This window comes from Phyllopteryx taeniolatus, chromosome 6, assembly GCF_024500385.1.
Source record: "Phyllopteryx taeniolatus isolate TA_2022b chromosome 6, UOR_Ptae_1.2, whole genome shotgun sequence".
Classification (NCBI taxonomy): Eukaryota; Metazoa; Chordata; class Actinopteri; order Syngnathiformes; family Syngnathidae; genus Phyllopteryx; species Phyllopteryx taeniolatus.
Genome location: NC_084507.1, coordinates 27,296,641 through 27,318,044, shown reverse-complemented (window position 1 = coordinate 27,318,044; position 21,404 = coordinate 27,296,641). Strand labels below are relative to the sequence as shown.

Sequence of the window (21,404 nt, the reverse complement as noted above, 5' to 3'; positions counted from 1 at the left end):
CAAACCAATAACAACAATAAAGGAACTCATAAAAAAAAAATAATAATAATAATTTTCATCAGTATATAAGCGAGGGGACTCTCATTCGTGCTGTATAGAATACACATACACCCACAGCTGGCATGGAGGGGCACACAGCCGAGCGAGCAAGTTATTTCCAAACAAGATATTTCATTCTGCCCTATTTTCCCCCCACAATGGAAGCACTTAATCACCCTCACCTTCCAATGAAAAACAATTGCGTTTCCCCCACCTGCAGTACAACGTGAGTCACATGAAATCTCGTGGACGCACACGCAAAATACAGCAAGCGTGTTCGTTTAATGAGGACTTCACATTTCATGCCAGTTGCTCAGAAACAACTTTTGTCATATTAATTACAGATTTCAAACTAATTGAACTTCTAAATATGCTTTACAATCAGGATGTCTGATTAAATTGAGTGCTTTCTCATTCGACTAAGCAAATTCCATACATGATCATTTTGGACAGCAAGGAAATATACAGTCATTAGGTAGACCTAGATAATGTGCTACCATACAAGAACTGTATCAGAAATGTGGCCTTTACAAAGATAATTATATAATCAGATAGGCCAGGCAACACAGTGAAGTAGTGTTTTAAGTCACAACAAATGAATAAAAACACAAATATACATGTAAGCAAACTTATTTTTGCATGTTTGACAATCCTATGCACTATTTTTCTATAAAAATGTCAGGTAACTACACCTAAAAAAAAAAAAAAAAAAAAAAAAAATGTTCCAGTCAGTACCATCCACGCACGAAGGCACTTTAAGGGTTGGGTTTATTTCTTACGTTCAGCTGCAGGACATGCAGAAGCTCAGAGACAGAGACAAACTGTAAACCTAGTGGGAGTAAACTAGTCAAATCTACAAGACATTTCTAGCTTCAGAAGAACATTTGAGAGGTTTGACCTGTGATTCTGCAGTAACGAGACAAGTGTCATTTGGTGGTTGCTGCGACAGAGATACTCCCAAATGCTGACGTGCCCTGCCGATGCCGTTTGGAGCCGAGATGTGCCCCAAGCGAGGGTCTGAGTCAATCTCGTATCGATAGTGATACCCCTCCATGACGTCATGGCACGCGTCTCTCATTTCCATAATCCACCTCTTCATGCCTTTGCGATTCAGGTAGAGCACGAAGAGGAAGACCATGCCCACAAAGCCCAGCACGAGCCCGAGGAAGACATAGGACGTCTGTAAGCTAAGGTCAGTAATCTCTGGTGGGTTGGGACCAATGCATCCGATGGCCCTCAACCTAAGCCCTCGGAGCCGGGTGTTGATTACCCGCTTTGGCGAGGCGCACCTCACAGAATCCACATCTACCTGAACTCGCGAATCATTCAACCAAGCCACAAAACTCTGGATGTCACAGGAGCAGGAGTACGGATTGTTACCCAGAAGGATTCGGATGTTCCCGAGCTTCTCCAGCTCTATGAGATCATCAGCCCCGAATGTCCTGAAGGCATTGTGCGTCAAGTCGAGCACCTCCAAGTTGTTCATGCCGGAGAAGGTTCCGCTGTAGACTGCCACCATAGAGTTGTTCCTAAGGAAGAGCTGCTGCAGACTGAGCAGGTGGGAGAACATCCCCGGGGGAAGCCGAGCGAGGTGATTCCCGGAGAGGTCCAGACGGAGGAGCCCCCGGAGGTCCCCCCAGCGCAGAGCCGTGGTGAGGTCTGTCAGGGCGGTGAAGTTGTAGAGCGAGCGGCTCAGGTTGAGCTCCTGCAGAGGACTGCCGGCGATGCTTAGAGCTTCTGGATGGATGATTGACAGCTGGTTGCCACTGAGGTCCAGGAAGCACAGGTTGATGAGTGCGGAGAAGCTGTGGGATGCCATCTCTGTCATCCTGTGGGGACAACTTCCCTGGTTAACCATTGTCATGCATTATCATCATAAACACAAACAAAATGTTTTTTTCCTACATTTACACAGCTTGAAAGCTGAATATGAATGAATATGGTGCATTCTCACCCATTATTGCTTAAAATCACATTGGAAACATTCTCCAGCTCTGTAAAAGAATCAGGTCCAATCTTGTGAATAGTATTCCCCGTGATGATGACAGTCTTTGCGTATCCTGGAATAATTTGCGGCACCATCAGGAGATCCTTAGAGACGCATTTCACTGTGCGTGTGACAGCAAAACACTCGCAGCCACTGGGACACTCCGAGCACTGGGACTGGGCACAAAAAAGTAATCCCAAAAGCACCCAGGCTGCAGAAATACACATTGCTAAACAGTACCCAGTCAACAACTACAGAAAAAGACAGACTAGAATAAATAAAACCACAAGTCTATATTTTCATGCAGCGGATCTCACAAATGCAAAAATAAAAAATAAACATTTAAAAAAAGCGCCATAGCAATTGTCCCTCCTCATCTGCTGTACTGGGAATAAAGGGTCTTGTAAATTGATGGCAGTTCTTGTAGCGCTGAATCTGCTGTATGAAAAAAAAAAGTGTGTAGTTCCCTTAAAGGTACAGTGGACAATCAGAGCATCTGCTGGCTGTGACCTCCACTATACCCCTATGAGGCAAGAGAGACAGTTGATACATGGCTCACAAGACAATACAAAACATTGTTCTGTACAAATGTATTCACCACAAAAATGCATCGTAATAGAGTCAATATCACTATAAGGTGCCTTTAAAAAGTTTTGGAATTGTATATTCATTCAAATAAGTAGATATTATTCTGTTAGCTCCCACTTCAAAAAATAAATTAACTGCAAGCAGACAATGTACATACAAACAGCAAAATACATGAGCTTGCTTACAGGGTGAACAATGACAGTGTGGACATTTTTGTTGTTGTTGCTAATATTAGCATTTAATTAATGAGCACAAGGTGGACCTTCAACTCAGCCACATGATTCAGTGAGCAAGCTGTGTACTGTTTAACAAATATATTTCAAATTCCTGAAATATATTGCACTGTTACAGAGTGGAAATGTTAAGCTTGACAACATTCAACTTTACACATATGATGAAGAAAAAAAAAAAAAGACATGTATCAAATAACTTGTTGTAGACATGACAACTATGGAAAACATTTTGGAATTTATTATTATTTACCCGCTTATTACACACACACACACTGTAGTGAGCAGACCAACGTGTGGCCCATGCCAAAATTGCGTACATCAAATTAAACCAATTGTATAAAGTCAAGGAAAAACATTTTAAGAGACTTATTGTATTGGTATATGTTTAAATGTCTGACCACGTAATAGGACCGCAGAATTTCATTATTCTGCTACATTTTCATGATGACTGAGTAATTCTGATGAGGACACCAAAATGCACTTTATAGTGATATCGGCAATGCGATAAAGTAATGCTTGTTTGATGCTAAAATTACATTCCACGATGAAGCTGTACAGTTTCTAAGCAATGAAATGTAATCACAACAAAACATGTAACCTAACTTCAAAAAAATAAAAGAAAAAGACAACATTTATCTACTCAAGGTCATTTTTCCTCCGACGGGTCCTACATCATTCTGTCTTTGGTAGTGCTTCATATCACTTAATCTTTTGAATAATTGATGTACACTTTCAGCATTGAGATTGCGTAGTGATTCACCTTGTCATTTCCATTTTTCGTCACTGACGTACATTAGCCAGTCTGGAAACACATTCATCATAAAAAATACATATGAAACTCATCACGGAATCCTTCCCCAGCACTGTGGGAGCCTGGGCCTAAAACAATGCAAAATATGCTTAATCAATAAATATTAAAGAGACGTTGTCAGCGGTGATGTGTATGCAGTGAAGTATTACTGCATACACATCACCGCTGACATTGTCTCTTAATCAAACACAAGGTGTGTCAAAGAAATGTAAATAAATGAGTCTCTTGGTGTACTGTATTACTGAAGGTTGAATGTTAGGATGAACATGGCGAAGACTCCGCAGAGCATGATGAAGGGCAGCCAGGTCTTGAAGAACGCGGCCCAGCTGAAGGATACAAAGACGGTAAATAGCGTTACAGGGCTTGTCAGCTACAACTTGTATACTGCGCACCCCCCCACCCCACCTTTCCTATATTGTGGAGAGACAAGGACATGAGAAAGGTACACATGGCCCGATGTATTTTCTCCCACAAGCCGAGTGCTCGTCCGACTGTCTTTCCCTCCCACCGCTCCGCACAGGGAGCCCCAGCGGAGAGGTGACCTCCAGTGGTGGCACTTCTGTCAGTGATGAATTACACGACTCCCCCTGTGTTAAACAGACTCCTGCGGCGTGGGAGTGGATGTGCGGAGGCAGCACAAACTGTGACGCCAGCGTTCTCTATGTGGGTCAACAGAGAATAATGAGGGGGCGACTCTCAGCCATATGTCTGTATGGGGTAGTAGAGAGACCTTAAAACACGTTGCGTGCACGTCTGCGACGTAGATGCTTCAACTAATACTGCCCCAACTCCAAGGTGAAATAAACTGACCTTAGATTTGCCCAAAATGTGGATTATTTTTAAATGCTATCTATAAAGATGAACATAGACACTGGTCGAACTCCAATTTGTTCTTATTTTTCCTTAACAAATACTGTAAATCTCAATAATCAAACTATTGCCATCACTATTGTCAAACTATTGCCATCATAAACCCTTTATGTTTTGAGTAACAATTTAAGATTCTACACTGTCATACAAGTGTAAAAATAGGTTAACATACGAATAATAAGACCAAGTGAAACACCAACGGTATTCTGTCGGTATGATAACCGCGAGCAAAAATATTGCATTTTCCTAGTATCACCGTATTGCAATTACAGTTCTAAAATGTATTATTTTGAAACGTTTTGGTAAATAACTTTCCCCCCACAACCCCCCATTGATTGTGCTCCTTAGGTACATTAATAAATTTCAAAAGAAAATTACATTTTTTCTACAACAAGATCCAAATGTTGTACAACAGTAAAAGTACTTATTTCTACCCCCAAAATTCTAGCTACTTCCCTGCTTCGTGAAGTAACATCAGAGCCGAAACGAGTTGCTGTTATCCATGCTAGTTGGCTACTTATCTGCCTAGGTAAAGAGTCTTTAGTATTTATTTCACCAATTGTGGTAGACACGCTAACTCTTGTAGATTGTTGCAAACATTCAATTCAAGCCAGCGTTTTACTAATACATCAACGTTACCTTGACTCTGTCGACGAGGTATGGGTGGCACTCGTAAATGTGACATTGTATTGGAAGTATCGCCTCCTATAGCAGGTACCCTTTGTAAGCACATTTTGCATATCTTTCCTCTACCAAGAGTTGACTTTTTCGACAAGGGGAAAAGTCAGTTTGTTTGTTTTTCTTCTTCTAAGTGTATGCAATGTTTGTTGGTTGGCTAAACAGTAAAAAAACAAAAAAAACAAAAAACAGGGTGGTTTCTCTGTGTACTTTGAAGGTGAGTCTTATCACAATATTACTCTTCAGACTTTACTACATGGAATTGGGTGGATGCTCTGTTCCAGCAGTTCAACCTGCTGATTGTGAACACTTGCGAAGCGGAACGAAACCCCCCTCTTTCGGTTGATCTAGGTCCGTTTGCAAGTGAACTCTGGTGAACTTGAATTCTTGTTGGTAAAAAAACTTAATGCGTTTTGAGTCAAAAAAGTGAATAGGTTTTGAGTACTTACCTCACATATTTGCCATGAATGAGAGATCGAACACACAAGTTGACCATGTTCCAAGAGGTGCTGTTGTCATAGTGCATGAGGTTGAGGGCCATGGCGACGTGGGAATGGCAGTTATCAAAACACAGGTTATGCTTTAACAACAACAACAAAAGTAGTGATTAAAATTACAACGCTGCTTCAGAATCCATGACTAAAAGTCCAGATTGTTATTTCTTACCAGCCTGCATTTGTATTCTTCAGATGCATCGTGCACTGCTTTGTCCCAAGTCGCAGCACCATTGCCACACACTTTGTCCACGTCGAGCTTCCAATACCTTAAGTATGGAAACGCTTAATTAACTTGTGGTGGTCAATATTGATATTATTATTTTAATAGTTTTTTTTTTTAGTTTGATTACTTACTTTGTTGGTCTCCCGAAGCCCATGTTGTCCTCCTGGAAAATGGAAAACATTTATGAATATATTTATGAATATGGATTCTTGTAAAAGTATATGACTCATGACATTTGAAACAGAGGATTTCAATAATTATTCGGGCTCTTTAATGCATGAATGGATGAGCGATACCAACCGAGACAAAATAAGATCCAGCAAAATCTCTTATGATTCCGGAAGAGGTGCATATCCCCATATGACCAATGAAAGGCAGCACCCACCTGCAATACGGTACGAAAACAGTCGTAAACATCGATTCAAACATTATGCTTGTTTATTTCGTAGAGTACATAAAACAGCGAGTGTCAGTGAGCTACAAAGATAATGCCCGCTGTTGAATGAAATAAAGCTATTGTTTGTATTCGACCTAGCAAAACAAAGCTGTGACTGCTGCTAAACTACAGCTAGCATAAACTCGGGCGTTAGCTTCTTACGATAAAATAGGAATGGGAGTCCAGACGATGCAGTAGGGGTAGCGGCTGTTCTTTTTGTCGTTTTTTAACAAATCTCCGCGATAGTTCATCATGATGTCGACGTCGTCCGCATCCGCCATCGCTGTTCGACCTCTGACGGTTGATGATGATGATGACAGCGACGTGACGTACAGTATGATGATGATGATGACAGCGACGTGACGTACAGTTTCCTCAACAGTCCGTGAACGCAGCACCGCTCATTAGTAGGTCAAATGGAGCGTTTCCAGACCATGAATTTATGACTCATGGTCTTTCTTAACCATAATCATATATGACAGGTGTCTTGTCGTATTACGATCTTAATATGTCTTTACAAAGGGCTCACTTCATTGTTAAATGGAAATATCAGCTATACTACTGAGGTCTCCGCTGGTCTGAAGTAACACAATCAGAAGGACCAACAATTGCAACCTAAATCCTAATACTGCATTTGTTTAATGAAATTGTATTAATTTATTCCCAAACAGTCTGTCTTTTTCCGTCCTCTGATTGGTTGGTCAGAGCAAAACATGTTCGCACATATTAATAAATTGAACAATCAGCATGTCATGGTAGTAAACACATATTGTGTCTGAACTGCTCCAGATGTTCAGTAGGTTGCACAATTGCATGGTATTATATTGCATTTTTTGTATAGCATTAATTATTTATATAATTGTGACGTAATAGTAGTAGTATATAAAGAGGTAAATTGAGTTGGGTAAATCCTCACTTAAATCCCAGGTACAAAATGAACGGCTCATCACTGGCAACCTTTTATATATTAAAACACTTCACTATAAGCCCCCTTTCACTACAATAACTTTACCCGTGTTCATGACATTATTCTTCTTCTATCTGTAACTAGGAACTTTTGGAGGGTGGAATAAGACCTGCTAGGGGATTTAGCACTTTCCAGAGGCCCAGGAACCCTTGGGCCTGAACATAAATCAGAATCATGATTCTGATGATGATTCATGAAAACCATCCTGTGTTACTTCTGAAGTCTGTTCATCATTCACACTGCCCAGTTAGCTGTGAGCATTATCACGGTAAACTCACTGAAGCTGGGTCACCTCGTTATCGTACAATATATAGCACATTGGTCCCCCGAGCAGTGAAATACTCTGCACACAAATTGCCTCATAGTCAGCAAAAGCAGATAACGGCTCAGACACGGATGTACGAGTGGAATACCAGAAAGTTCATACCTTCGCCTCACCTTCATTACATCTTTGCTAACCTAATTTATTTTGAACAGTACTGCACCTCTGTTAATTTTTCCACTGTAATCACAAACAATTTGACATAACTACAGAAGGACCAAAAATAAGACACACACACCAGCTAGTTTTTTTTTTTAATGATTATTTAAAGTTTATTTCTCTGTTTGCAACAAATGTGACTACATGAGTCCTCAAAGAGAAACAACTGAAATCAATGAACAAAGTAAAACACACGGAAGCCTACTTTTGCATTCATTAACATGTATTCAGTTTATGGGCATCTAAGTGAAGATTAGCCAAGGATGAGTGGTAGAGACACAACAGTTGTCACCAAATACTTGGCTTATCATATCCTCAAAATTAGCGTGTCCAAGTTAGACAAAAAACATTTTCACACTAAATTGCATTTGAGATCAAGAGGACTTTGACTCTGACTAAACGAATCAAATGAAACCACCCCCCTTCGGGACTAAAAAAAAAAAAAAAAAAAGAACAAATCCTTGGCCATTTGACTGATGGAGGGCAAACTTTGGCAGAAGAAAACTTTTTCCAGGCTTGTTAACTAAATACAAAGCTCATCCATATCCTTGCAACATGCAACTTTCACCAGAAGAATGACATTTCATTCTAGGTTTCAAAAACTCCAAATGAAAAGACGTACTCCACACAGTAAGCCGGATGGTGCATCTTTTCTGCAATGAGCGCACACTGCAGGAGGGCAGACAAGAGATGCAACAAAGCACCTTCAACCATGATATTATCCTCCACCGAGGTCACTGCCACTGCGGGGCCACGCTGACATGAAAATAGGTCATTGGGCATTTCTCCTTAAACACCCAACATAAACCTGAGGGAGGTCTGCCTGGAAACACAGGGTGAGTTGAGAGGCTCATGTGTGGTTTAAAATGGCCTCTCTACACTCATATGACTTTCTCCCCCTGCAGAGATCTCCACCAGCCCTCACAGGATAAGGGCAATGCATAGTGTTGATATGTGACGTGATACCCTGGTGTCTCTGTCGGAAAGGAGGGCAAATTAGGACTCAAACAGAAACGGGCGCAGCGCATTGCTTCCTACTTCCATTCTACAGAATGGCCGTCAGCTTGTCTTAGCTCGGTCTACATTGCACTTGTCCATCTGAGCTGTCGTCGTCGTCAGAGCCGTCTGGGCCTACGCCACGCAATCCTGTGATACGATAGCCCATGTTGAGCAGCATAACCTCCAGCGGGTCCGCGTTCATTCGCCGCTGGTTGGCCTGAGCGGCACCTTCCATGTCCTCTACCACGCGTCCATTTTCACTCTCCGTCTGTGTGGAAACAGGGATGAATGGGTGTTGGGAGGCAGAGGAGAACTATTTGTTCTGATGAAAGGTTATACTTTTCAGACAATTGAAAACAGACAGAGTTGGGAAATGTGGATTTGGTTATATCTGTGGTGTAACAATGCTTTTTGGCAATACATTTTCTCATATTGGAAAGCCAGTTTACTTCCTTTTATATCATCATGTACGGAACATGCATTTGCGGGATGAATATCACAACCGAGTACAAGAGGTTCTCGGTTTACAAGGGTATCGACTCACGTTTCAAGGCTTAGTTACTGCAGTACTTACGGTTTTTCATTTGACTTTTTGAGATTTAAGTGTTGTTGTTTTTTTAACTCATATTCACTGTACAGTAATCCCCCTTTATTTCGGGGGGGAGTGACAAAGCTCTGCCGCGAATAGGGAAACAAAACTTGAGCAACTGACACCCGCAAAACCACAAACTATCATCTTAAAACAGTTCAATATAATTTCAAATTCATCTTAGAATATTAAGTTTAAAAATCAATGGCTTACAGATGATTCTATTTTGAAAAAATGTACCGGAAATGCACATATTCATGAACATGCGGCGAAGACTCTAAGTAGCTTCCACTAACAACCCAGGCTAAACGTGGCTCGTCCCCAACATACAAAGCTTGTCTATCAGTTGAGATGTATCACTTCAACATACTTGCCAGAAACAAATTACTGTAATACTTTACTATTATCATCTTTGTGTTTTATAAAAAAAACTCAAAAATGCCAATTTTTTCAGCAAATAGTTGATTTATAGGTTCCACAGAAAAGAATGCAAATAAGCGAATTTGTGAATAGTGATAATAATAATAATTTGTGAATTATCATATTTTAGTGATGTATTATGGTGAGACATGCATTAATCCAAACAAGTTGTTTACCTCTGGTCTGGGGTTCCATAATCGAACCACGGGGTCAATACCACTCGAGGCCAGGAAGCAGTAGCTGGGGTGAGGCTGCAAGCAGTTGACTATGGACTCGTCTCCCTGCATGATACGCACTAGATTTGTCGTCTCCTTTTCCCATATAAAAAACGAGCCATCGTCTGACCCGCTGACGATGTACTGGCCTTTGCTGAGCAGGAACGATTTGGAATCAGAATGACTCAATAAACTTGAAATTAAACAATAGTAACAAGCCATTCTCCTATGGAAAGAGCTGCTGGCGATCGTGAGCTCCCATCACTTACCTTCCAAAGAAGTTGGCTTCTTTAATATCTGTGGTGGTGTTGCAGTGACCACAGTATCTGTGCTTGTAGTCTAAGCTTTGCTCTCTAAAAACCAACTCATCCTTAAGGATGGGGTCCTTCCAGCTAAACGAATGGAATCGGAGAGAGCTGTTGGACTCTTCTCCTAGTGGGGAATTTAAAACAATAAAAATAAATACAAAAATTAAGTCATGGAAATCCAATAATAGGCATTGCTATTGATGAAATCATTTGTACATGTAAAACATAAAAATAAAGTACACAACTTATTCTTTGCAGAGTTCCCCAAAAAGTTAATATTTAAATGACTAAAAGTTACACTCAAATCAATGAAATTTCCTGTCATTCCTACACAAACTCAATTAAAACAATACAGCACTTGTCATTTAACAAGGGACAGCATTGTTTTGTACTACACGATCTGAGTTTTAGCTAGTTCACCCACCTGATTCTGTCTTTGAGGAGAAGGCCTTGATATCTTTATCCAATGCGTCGCACGCACTGCTGTGCGCCTGCTCCGGAAACTTTTCTTTGAAATCATCGAGGCACTCCAGTGCTTCAGACACATACTTGAGCTCAAAGAGACACCGTGCAAGCCTAAAATGAGCCTTCAGATGTTCAGGGTTTAGAGTCAGTGCCTTTAGACAGTCCTTGAGTGCGTCATAGTGGTCTCCATCCCTGGGACATTTTCGAACACAAGAGAATAGAAGATGATGACTCTTGCATGTGAGGATATAACATCACGTCTCAAGATAAAATGACGCTTACCACTTCCGCTTCATGTAGGCTGCAGCCCGGTTTCCATAAAGCATGGCGTTGGAGCTGGAATGCTGAATTCCTAAACTGTAGAGTTGGATGGCCTGTGTCCAATGCTGCCGTGCAAATGCATCATTTGCTTGTTGTTTGAGCTTTTCCAAATGTGGAGGAAGATCAGTGGAGCTACAACAGTGAGAACAGAAGACCTTACAGTACTTACTGGGGCTTGTTTGCATACTATAATGTTGGTGACAGAATGTAATTCTAACAACAATCATTTGTCCTATGTTTTTATAAAATACTTTGCCGCAAAAAAATTATTGCTACAAAAATAAATGTGTAGAAGTCAACGGACAGCGTCAATATTTACTTCAGTTGCATCTTGCTTTGGGTAAATCCAATATGGCTGGCTGGCAAATGAATTCCATTGGAGACGCCATTGCTCGTCTTCCCATTCCGCAAATCTCCTAGAATCCACAAACAATGCATTACATCCAGTTTACTTACCTTATGTACGACATTAAAGCTATTCTAGATTCTCTATATGGACAACTGTTTCCTCCCCCTTTCCAGCTATGACACTTGACACTATACTGGGAAGTCTGTCTGCAGGAATTTTTGTGCAGTCCACAATATGTGAGGTCAGAGGTTCAAGGCTACAATCTCTGTTCTAGTTCATAACAAAAGTGTTTTCTGGGGGTGAGGCCAGGGGTGTCGAGTTCCTCCATCCATGCGTGCCTTTATGAACTGTGCAGAGTATGGCCTGCAGCCAGAGGGTCGCCGGTTCGTATCCCAGCTCGAACCCATGTCGTTGGCGTGTCCCTGGGCAAGACACCTTAACCCACATTGCTTACAAATGAAAGTGGTTGGATGTTTGATGCTGATCGTAGGGGCTGTAGGCGCAGAACAGCAGCCATGCTTTCAGGCAGCTCTGGCTACACAAAGTAGTAGTATGACTGAGGAGTGAATGAATAATGTGTGAAATTGTAAAGCATCTTTGACTGCCTAGAAAAGCACTATATAAGTGTAATGCATTATTATTTCCCCAAACTGTTATACTAACAGAGTCAGAAGCATAGAATTGAGTAATTGTCAGTTGAGAGATGTGTCTAAACTAGAGCCTGACCGATATGGGATTTTTGGGGCCGATAACAACATTGTGGACTGAAAAAAAGCAGCTATACCGGCTGATATCCGATATATTGTACGATAACCGCTGCTTTGAGCTGCTATATGAAAAAAGAACATTGATATATACTGTACATTAACACAAATTCTTATTACACGCAAGATATGATTTAAGACGAAGAAGAACGTCACGTGATGAAACCCAGAAAACGGTATAGCTGACTTCCTGTGTATGCTATGCTAACGAGCATGACTACAGTTTGATTACATGATTGTTTGAAGCCGAACTTGCTAACATTTCGTCTTCTTTTTGGCTGGTGTCTTCGGACAAAAGTTAAGTACAGGTACATCATTTATTGATACAAATATGATATGACATACGTAAACATGAACAAAACCTAAAGATCGATTATTGTATTCTTTGGTGGCTCTGTGGAGACACCTTGTGTTAAAAAAAAGACACTGTAGACGTTTAAAGTCCCTACGGTTGCTGTCACGGCCCCCGTCGCCATTCACCCGAACCGCGAGGAAGTGCTTCGACCCGTTTTGCTGAATGCAGAAGAAGGTTGCGCAAATACCAGATTCACAAAAAAATGTTAGCAATATCAATTGAGAGACATGACTGTTCAGGAATTACTGTACTACTGAATTATAGCGTAGATTAAATGACTTGTCATTGTACTGTAACCAACACATAGCGCAGACCCACCTGGTGATGATTGCCACGTTTGTGGAAGCAGCAAAGTGTATGGCCTTTGATTACATGTCAGGTCAAACAGATACACCTAGAGATGAGTAAATGCATACAAAAACAAAAAGTCATATTTTCAGCACTGATTTCTGACTATGTATGGCCCTGAGTAGAGCGGCTCTACCTGTTCCCCACCCATGTTGACAAGTAACTCAGTTCCATCTGGACTGAAAGTGACATAAGTGGCCACCAAGACCCTCAGGCGGTTATTGTAGTCGCTCAGGTTCACTGACAGGTGACCTGAAGAGGAAGGCAAGGAGCACACAGATAGAGAGAGGATTTTACACCAATATGTCCACAACAGTCAAGTTGTATTGAACTATACATATGAGTGATCAATGAAAATCAGTACCTGCAGCGTAATACTGCACAGCTTTGTCTGGGATGGGCTTCTGATTTTCTAAGAATGTGCGCACAGCAGATGGCTTGTACTGGCTTAGTGATTTCCTGTTTAGGGAGGGGTTCAAAAATGCTTTACACCCAAGTTGTAAACTCAGACATGAAGCGGTGGATGCATGTTTGCACATTAGAGCAGTGAGAGCCAACCCACCTACAGTTGTGAATCATCCGAATGTCATAGAGACGTACAAAGGGACCGTTGGCCCCAACGGCCATGTAGTTGTTGTCCCGTGGGTTGACAGCCAAACACTTGGCTTCCACCAGCTGACCACAAAACTTTGTCAGGTCAATCAGCACCTCTGAGCGTTTACTGCTCTCCCGCAAGTCATATTGTCTGCATGTGCAAGGGAGAAGTGAGCATATGTACTGTATGAAAAAAAATAATAATCAGCACAACATGTTCAATAATAATAATTTCCAGGGTTCTAACCTGATGATGCCATCCTCCGCGGCACTCCAGAAGGTGTTGGGCCACATTGGCGCTGTGGCGATGCGTTTAACCCTGTTGGTATGATCAGAAAATATATGGATGGTTTCCTTCACCGTCAGGTCATGCACGTGGACCTTAGTGTCCGCAGCCCCAGTTATCAAAATTCTATCTCCGGAGTGAGGGAGGAACTGGATGGAGAAACAAACATAAAGATTGAAAGGTTTAGACAAGCAATAAGCTGTTAGTGCACCTTTTATCAATTTTGTATACATTTACATATTTTACTGTTTGTTTTATATAATAGATTCTTCTTCTTTTCCTTTCGGCTTGTCCCGTTAGGGGTCGCCACAGCGCGTCATCCTTTTCCATGAGAGCCTATCTCCTGCATCCTCCTCTCGAACACCAACTGCCATCATGTCTTCCCTCACGACATCCATCAACCTTCTCTTTGGTCTTCCTCTAGCTCTCTTGCCTGGCAGCTCCATCCTCATCATCCTTCTACCAATATACTCACTCTCTCTCCTCTGGACGTGTCCAAACCATTGAAGTCTGCTCTCTCTAACTTTGTCTCCAAAACATCGAACCTTGGCTGTCCCTCTGATGAGCTCATTTCTAATTTTATCCAACCTGGTCACTCCGAGAGCGAACCTCAACATCTTCATTTCCGCCACCTCCAGCTCTGCTTCCTGTTCTCTCTTCAGTGCCACTGTCTCTAATCCATACATCATGGCTGGCCTCACCACTGTTTTATAAACTTTGCCCTTTATCCTAGCAGAGACTCTTCTGTCACATAACACACCTGACACCTTCCTCCACCCGTTCCAACCTGCTTGGACCCGTTTCTTCACTTCCTGACCACACTCACCATTGCTCTGGACGGTTGACCCCAAGTATTTAAAGTCCTCTACCCTTGCCATCTCTTCTCCCTGTAGCCTCATTCTTCCCCCACCACCCCTCTCATTCATGCACATATATTCTGTTTTACTTCGGCTAATCTTCATTCCTCTTCTTTCCAGTGCATGCCTCCATCTTTCTAACTGTTCCTCCAGCTGCTCCCTGCTTTCACTGCAGATCACAATGTCATCTGCAAACATCATGGTCCACGGGGATTCCAGTCTAACCTCATCTGTCAGCCTATCCATCACCACTGCAAAAAGGAAGGGGCTCAGGGCTGATCCCTGATGCAGTCCCACGTCCACCTTAAATTCTTCTGTCACACCGACAGCACACCTCACCGCTGTTCTGCTGCCCTCGTACATGTCCTGTATTATTCTAACATACTTCTCTGCCACTCCAGACTTCCGCATGCAGTACCACAGTTCCTCTCTGGGTACTCTGTCATAGGCTTTCTCTAGATCTACAAAGACACAATGTAGCTCCTTCTGACCTTCTCTGTACTTTTCCATCAACATCCTCAAGGCAAATAATGCATCTGTGGTACTCTTTCTAGGCATGAAACCATACTGTTGCTCGCAAATACTCACTTCTGTCCTGAGTCTAGCCTCCACTACTCTTTCCCATAACTTCATTGTGTGGCTCATCAACTTTATTCCTCTATAGTTGCCACAGCTCTGCACATCACCTTTGTTTTTATATAATAGATTAAAATGCTTTATTATTATTATTATTATAAACTGTCACACTGTGACTCGTATTCTGTGAAAGGTAGTCTAACATTTTACTTACATTATGTCTGGTGATGTGTGATTTGGGTTGCACGAGTTGTCAAAAAATTCATATTTTACAGAAGTTATAGGACTAAAAGATACTCGTGCAGCACTGTAATTAACATTACATAATTATTAAAAAAAGGTTGTGTGTGTCATTCTTCACATTCCCCAGTCAGGTGGGATTTGCTCTTCTACACAGGAACTAACATCAATGAAACACTTATCCCAGTATTGTCACAACACAACATGACTAAAATACCTGGCCAGCTTATTACAAGAACAACTTTAGTATGTACATCCTATTATTTCACAAGACTTTCATTATGTGCTAAGATTATTGTGGATATCTCTGTAGGTTAAACTCAAGAGTTAATAAAACATCTATCCATGCATTTTCCTAACAGCTTGAATAACAAATTGTTTGCTAGCAAGTAACTGACCAACAAGTAAATGGCCAACAGCGCCACCCTATGTACAAGAGATTCATTGGAGGAAGAAAATGGTGATATTGCCAGATTACTGTATGACTTAGTCGTATGGTCATTTATGCATTGATGTTCACAAATTTAAATATACAAGTGCCACATGATTGGCTCAGAGGTATGACAATGCTTTAGATGCTGTTGTAATTTCTATAAATTACTGCAGCTATTTGTGGGGAATAGGGTCCAGAAAGCAAATAGCAAAAATTCATCGGCCATTATAATTTCATTGAGGAAAAAAAAAATGGTCCCCCCCAAAAAAAGAAAAAAGAAGAAACACAATGGAAAATGGGAAAAAAGACAAAAAATGGCGGGAAAAATGGAAATTAGAAAGAATTGAAAAAATAAATAAATAAATAAATAAATGAAATATCAGCAAATTGGTGAAACCGCAGGTGCCTAACCGTGAGTATGATGGGATCCACTGTATTTAAATATTTGTGCTGCCCTACAGATTAACATGTTTTGACATTGAAGTCACATTTTTTATAGGAGTCATAACTAGGTTCACTGAAAGGAGCAGTCAGACAACACGGATGATGACTGAATGGACTCGTCACACTGTTACCCTCCTACTGTAACATTACAAAGTTATCAACTTCCCCAAATGCCCCAGTGACTGAACCACTCTTACCTTAACAGAGAATATGTTTGCTGCATGGCCTGTGTGCATAGTCGTAAGCTTCTTGAGTCTGAACGGATCCCAGATGATAGCATGTTGATCATCCGAGCCTGAGGCCAGCAGACTGACAAAGGCAAAACAAGAATTTGGTTTCAAGGATTTTAATTGTCCTACCAACACACGTTTACACATGATAGGGCACAAAATTTGATACCCGAGCTGCCAGATTAGCCAAACTACTGTATTTTCATTTGTTCATGAAACTGAATTTAAGTAATTTCGATATAGTTCAGAAAGAGTTCTCGCTTACTCTCCATGTTCATTCCATTCCAAACAGTTCACGCAGCCTGTGTGGCCCTGCACAATCACACAGAACAAGTAAAAGAATAAACTGTCAGTCTTGCACTCACAACTGCTGATGCACAGTTGTCAAACTTAAGGCCCGCGTGCCAGATCTGGTACTCCGCATCATTTCATGTGGCCTCCGCAAGTCTGCCACAGTTTTTCCTTGACTTGTGTTCAACGCTAGCCATAAAAACTATGCATGTATGTAAAGGACGAGAAGTTTAACAGCCTTGCGCTCTATCCGCACGCTCAGTCCGTAAACAAACAGTGCATCTAAGCTTTTGGTAAGAGGACATCATGGCTAGTAGTATGCTTTTGGCACCAGGTCAAACTTGTTAACTCATTTGAAATGGCATCAGGCAAATGTGAATAATCAGGCAAATGTGAATATCAGTCCAGCACGTACAATAAAAACGAGCGCGGTAGAAATGCAACTTCCAACAGCATTTAGCAGCCTCTCTCTCCTGGGCTCTTCAGAGGGAGCAGAAGTAAAAACAAATGCCATTAGCAGCATAATAATTCACACTGCTTTTACTATTGAACTTGTCTGATTCTCTTCCCGTGCAGCTATTAATAGCTCACACAGTCAAACTGTGCTGTTATAATTTGCCTGTATTCCCTCACATTTATAAACGTCTGTAAAAAAGGTGAGATTAATTACTGATGTTTGTGTTAAGTGCTTATTGTTAAGCACAGTGATTTACAACCAGGGTGCCGTGCCACACTAGTGTGCTGTGAGAGATCAACAGACGTGCTGTGGGAAATTATCCGATTCCACCTAATTAGTCCAAAAATTATGACTGATTAATTACAAATATATCTTTGTTGATCTATCCATGCAAACAATGTATGGTGATTTCACAGTGGCTCAGTCAATTTGTGAGCAAATTGAGATGAGCTTGTCATTATTTCAGTATTCATACTCTTGGTGACCTTTTTGTTTGGTGGTGGGCCATGAGATTTTCTAATATAAAAATGGATGCTTGGCTCAATAAATGTTGGGTAACACTGGTTTATAATTTGTTTTTCTTTTACTCATGTGTGATGTCACATCAGCCTGTGCTCGTGTATTCCAGCTAGTAAGATAGCTAATAAAATGCTGAACATCATGTGAATGTGGTTTGTTTATAATGAGTAATTTAACTGCTGAATACAGTGATTTATATTACTTGGGCTCACTATGCTACATATCGTCACTGTCGGGCAGAAACCGCGAATGTCCAAATTTGGTCAATTTCACATATCGATACTATTGGTCAGTCTCCACGTGGGTCTCTTATTATTACAAATTATTGACCAATCTAAAGTGTTGAAAATGACTCACTCTCTTTTGATGATACAGTGTTAATGGCTCAAAAACATGCTGTTTTATTGTTTCCCTCAAAAGTGATGGTTTTGGAGATGCGAGGATTCTGCCCGAAGCCAGCGGTATACTACATGATAGATGTATGATGTGGATGCCTTGCTAACTCTCCTATGTCTGTGGTTTTACAGACCACAGAAAAGAAACAAAGTCTGTTCTCTCTAAATGGGGCACACACCTCTGTACCTTGCCACTCTAAACACTGAAGAGACATAAAACTCCCTTTTTTTATGATTCTCTTTGTTTTCAAGACGATTGAATATTATTTTTATTAACTATTTGAACAAATACTGATGTTGCACTTTCCTAAAGAGAAAAGAATTAAGCTGTTGATGTTTCATTTATATGTTATTAAATCTTTCCCTATTAGTTTTGGGACTTTGTTCAATTACTGGACCAAATGTGAAACCCAAAGTACTGTATGTAACATGATTTTTGGTGCACCGTAACGACCTATTACATTTCACTGGTTTGACTGTTATAACCGGCCCCCTGAGGGTAACCACAACTATGATGTGACATACAGGGAAAGCAAGTTTGACCCTCCTGCTCTGATTGATGAATGCTCAAAGCACTTGTTGCATCTGACCTGAAGCTCAGCCTCCAGGCCAAGTCTCTTGATGAAGGGGTCAGTCACATGATAGAACCTTTGAAAGCCTGATGCTCTCTTGTCCTACAGTCAAATCGGCCAAAAAAAAAAAAAGTAAATTAAAAATTAAGATTATACAGGATTTCCCTGAATAAACCAGCGTCACTCGGGTATTCAGTGTTTTCCTTGTCATGGCTAGATTACTCACCCGGATCTGCCTGTGCAGGATATCTCTGGTGATGTTGACATTAGTCATGACTTCAACACAAAACAAAAATTCGGGGTTGGGCAAGAGAATCCAGGTCTCACCCAGATGATGGGTGGTCTCTACTTCTTGAGTGTATGCTGCAAAGACATTAAAACATTTTTATAAAAATAGGGCAGGGTAGATATATACAAAAATGGTTGTTTAGGTATAAAACATACCATATAGCGTTAGCTGATCGACAGACTTTACTTTAGAGAGGACTGGCAAACACCGTGGAACTTGCTCGCGTCAACAAGACGAGTTTATTTGTCCGATAGCGTTAGCTGTTAAGCTAATGCAACACTCGGACAGCCCTAAAATAAACTCCGCACATCACCAGCACCTTTCTAAACAATAACAATCTGTTCATATTCCAGAATATGTGACCTACCGAGCTGTCGGGTTTTGAAAATGGGTGTCGTTTAACAATTTTTGTTTGCTTATTTCGTTAGCTGCTAGCTAAACAAAACGTCACCAGAAGGGAACGCTATTATTTGCAACCTTTTGATGACAACTTACGACTGCGTATGCAAGCTCACTGTACTCCCTCTCCTAAAAAGTCCCCCGCCAAGAAATGTCGACGTAAAAAACAAACGTCATAAATCACCTCCTTACACCATTTTCCTTTAAAGCTCTTGGCAAAAACGCAAAACTCCCACTGTGAACTGTGCCACTGAACACAACTTGTTTAGTTCCGCTACTTCACACCCTCACTTCCGGTCCATTTTATTATCGTCGAAAGTTAGATAAAAATAAATATCATTTGAAAACTCCTACTTTGTCAAAAATGTAAATACAATTTTGACGTTCTTTTACTCCGCAACTTAGTCCCTTAGTCCAGAAATGCTACTATTCTAACTTATAGACAAACTCAGACACATTACATTGTTTATTCTTTATAATTTTGTCCATTGCAGACATAATAACACCAAACTGCAATACAGTACTGCCTTGCCCTTCTCATTCTTTGTCCATTATTACAAAAACGCCTGTTATTTCATAATGAGGGTCGATTCTTATTCTACCATGTTACGCATGCTTGTTCATTTTGGAATCAATAAATAAGGCAAAACAACAACAACAAAAAACGCTCCATATATGCCTTTATGTGTCATTTATTAGTATGATTATTATTTATGAATTAGTTTGAATTTTTGGATCTTTATTTCACAAAGTAGGCTCTACTTTCAAAGGTTGGTTCAATTATTGTTGTTAGTTGTGTGTGTAGTTTTATTATTGTTTTATATTTGGTAAACCGATCAAATTGTAATGCCCTCATATGTGGTTTAAGCTACCACGGTCGCCGGTGCACTTCAGTTGCTTTATTCCCATGAGCGGGAACAGAATGTGCATTCCTTCAAGAGCTGCTATTGGCTACAAATCACGCCCAGTCATGACGAATTTGAGCCAACATTGAAACTGTAATGTCCCTTTGCGCTTTAATCTTTGCTGACGTCACAACCGCCAAGCACCAGTCCCTCCCTTAACAGTCCACACTTAAAGAGTTACAGATCTTACACTAACCCCGCTATATTGCAATTCAGGGTTTTTTTTTTTTTTTTTCCGGTCCCGGTAATTTGCAGTTTTAGTAAGTGTTAATTAAAGTTGTTACTTTATTTTTAATAAGCTGTTGTGTTATTACAGTTGTTACTCGATTTCTTTATACTGTTTGCACCAATGGCGTCAGTCACTAAGCCTATTTTAAGGGGGCCTTCAGTCACCCGCCCCCCCCCCCCCCCCCCCCTCTCCCCTGACAAAAAAATTATACTATATAATATTACTAACACAGCCCCATAACATCACAGATGCTGGATTTTGAACTTTGCGTCCATTTGGCCTGGAGGAGACGACGTCCACAATTTCCAAAAACAATTTGAAATGTGGACTCATCGGACCACAGAACACTTTTCCACTTTGCATCGGTCCATCTTAGATGAACTCGGGCCCAGAGAAGTCGGCGGCGTTTCTGGGTGTTGTTGATAAATGGTTTTTGCTTTGCATAGTAGAGTTTCAAGTTGCACTTACGGATGTAGCGCCGAACTGTATTTACTGACATTGGTTTTCTGAAGTGTTCCTGAGCCCATGTGGTGATATCCTTTACACATTTATGTTTTTTTTGGGTTTTTTTTTATGCAGTGAGGGATCGAAGGTCACGGGCATTCAATGTTGGTTTTCGGCCTTGCCGCTTACATGCAGTGATTTCTCCAGATTCTCTGAACCTTTTGATGATATTATGGACCGTAGATGATGAAATCCCTAAATTCCTTGCAATTGTACGTTGAGGAACATTGTCCTTAAACTG

The 21,404-nt window shown here is 40.9% G+C and overlaps 3 protein-coding genes across 9 annotated transcripts; all 3 read right to left on the bottom strand.

Moving 5' to 3' along the window:
• Positions 1-297: 297 nt before the first annotated feature.
• Positions 298-2,921, bottom strand: LOC133479794 (trophoblast glycoprotein-like). Its single transcript, XM_061777201.1, has 2 exons — positions 1,994-2,921; positions 298-1,868 (listed from the first exon to the last, which is right to left on the bottom strand). The coding sequence occupies exons 1-2, from the start codon at positions 2,251-2,253 to the stop codon at positions 893-895; spliced, it is 1,236 nt and encodes a 411-aa protein (XP_061633185.1). The 5' UTR covers positions 2,254-2,921; the 3' UTR covers positions 298-892.
• Positions 2,922-3,063: 142 nt separating this feature from the next.
• Positions 3,064-6,692, bottom strand: LOC133479795 (transmembrane protein 222-like). 2 transcript variants are annotated; one of them, XM_061777203.1, is made up of 7 exons: positions 6,525-6,692; positions 6,227-6,311; positions 6,058-6,089; positions 5,873-5,969; positions 5,656-5,786; positions 3,860-3,984; positions 3,064-3,778 (listed from the first exon to the last, which is right to left on the bottom strand). In XM_061777203.1, exons 1-6 carry the CDS (start codon positions 6,641-6,643, stop codon positions 3,897-3,899), a joined length of 552 nt encoding a protein of 183 aa, XP_061633187.1. In that variant the 5' UTR covers positions 6,644-6,692; the 3' UTR covers positions 3,064-3,778; positions 3,860-3,896. The 2 variants fall into 2 exon arrangements, with proteins under 2 accessions (XP_061633187.1, XP_061633186.1); XM_061777202.1 differs by having other exon boundaries at positions 3,064-3,984.
• Positions 6,693-7,903: 1,211 nt separating this feature from the next.
• On the bottom strand, positions 7,904-19,812 carry wdtc1 (WD and tetratricopeptide repeats 1). 6 transcript variants are annotated; one of them, XM_061777161.1, is made up of 16 exons: positions 19,710-19,812; positions 19,064-19,200; positions 18,856-18,939; positions 16,869-16,915; positions 16,571-16,682; positions 13,785-13,972; positions 13,506-13,688; positions 13,308-13,402; positions 13,080-13,195; positions 12,914-12,989; positions 11,447-11,543; positions 11,089-11,259; positions 10,766-10,998; positions 10,303-10,465; positions 9,995-10,187; positions 7,905-9,077 (listed from the first exon to the last, which is right to left on the bottom strand). In XM_061777161.1, exons 2-16 carry the CDS (start codon positions 19,109-19,111, stop codon positions 8,880-8,882), a joined length of 2,004 nt encoding a protein of 667 aa, XP_061633145.1. In that variant the 5' UTR covers positions 19,112-19,200; positions 19,710-19,812; the 3' UTR covers positions 7,905-8,879. The 6 variants fall into 6 exon arrangements, with proteins under 6 accessions (XP_061633147.1, XP_061633145.1, XP_061633143.1 ...); XM_061777159.1 differs by having other exon boundaries at positions 19,282-19,783; XM_061777160.1 differs by having other exon boundaries at positions 19,622-19,780.
• Positions 19,813-21,404: the final 1,592 nt, after the last annotated feature.

Excerpts from the sequence above, each read along its gene's own strand:
- LOC133479794 (XM_061777201.1), bottom strand. The coding sequence starts at position 2,253 with ATGTGTATTTCTGCAGCCTGGGTGCTTTTGGGATTACTTTTTTGTGCC. Across the intron at positions 1,869-1,993 it reads GTGATTTTAAGCAATAATGG|GATGACAGAGATGGCATCCC; the intron begins GTGAGAATGCAC and ends TTGTCCCCACAG.
- LOC133479795 (XM_061777202.1), bottom strand. The coding sequence starts at position 6,643 with ATGGCGGATGCGGACGACGTCGACATCATGATGAACTATCGCGGAGAT. Across the intron at positions 6,090-6,226 it reads CTGGATCTTATTTTGTCTCG|GAGGACAACATGGGCTTCGG; the intron begins GTTGGTATCGCT and ends TCCATTTTCCAG. Across the intron at positions 5,787-5,872 it reads AAGAATACAAATGCAGGCTG|CATAACCTGTGTTTTGATAA; the intron begins GTAAGAAATAAC and ends TTGTTGTTAAAG.
- wdtc1 (XM_061777161.1), bottom strand. The coding sequence starts at position 19,111 with ATGACTAATGTCAACATCACCAGAGATATCCTGCACAGGCAGATCCGG. Across the intron at positions 13,403-13,505 it reads CGGATGATTCACAACTGTAG|GAAATCACTAAGCCAGTACA; the intron begins GTGGGTTGGCTC and ends CTCCCTAAACAG. Across the intron at positions 12,990-13,079 it reads TCAACATGGGTGGGGAACAG|GTGTATCTGTTTGACCTGAC; the intron begins GTAGAGCCGCTC and ends ACTCATCTCTAG.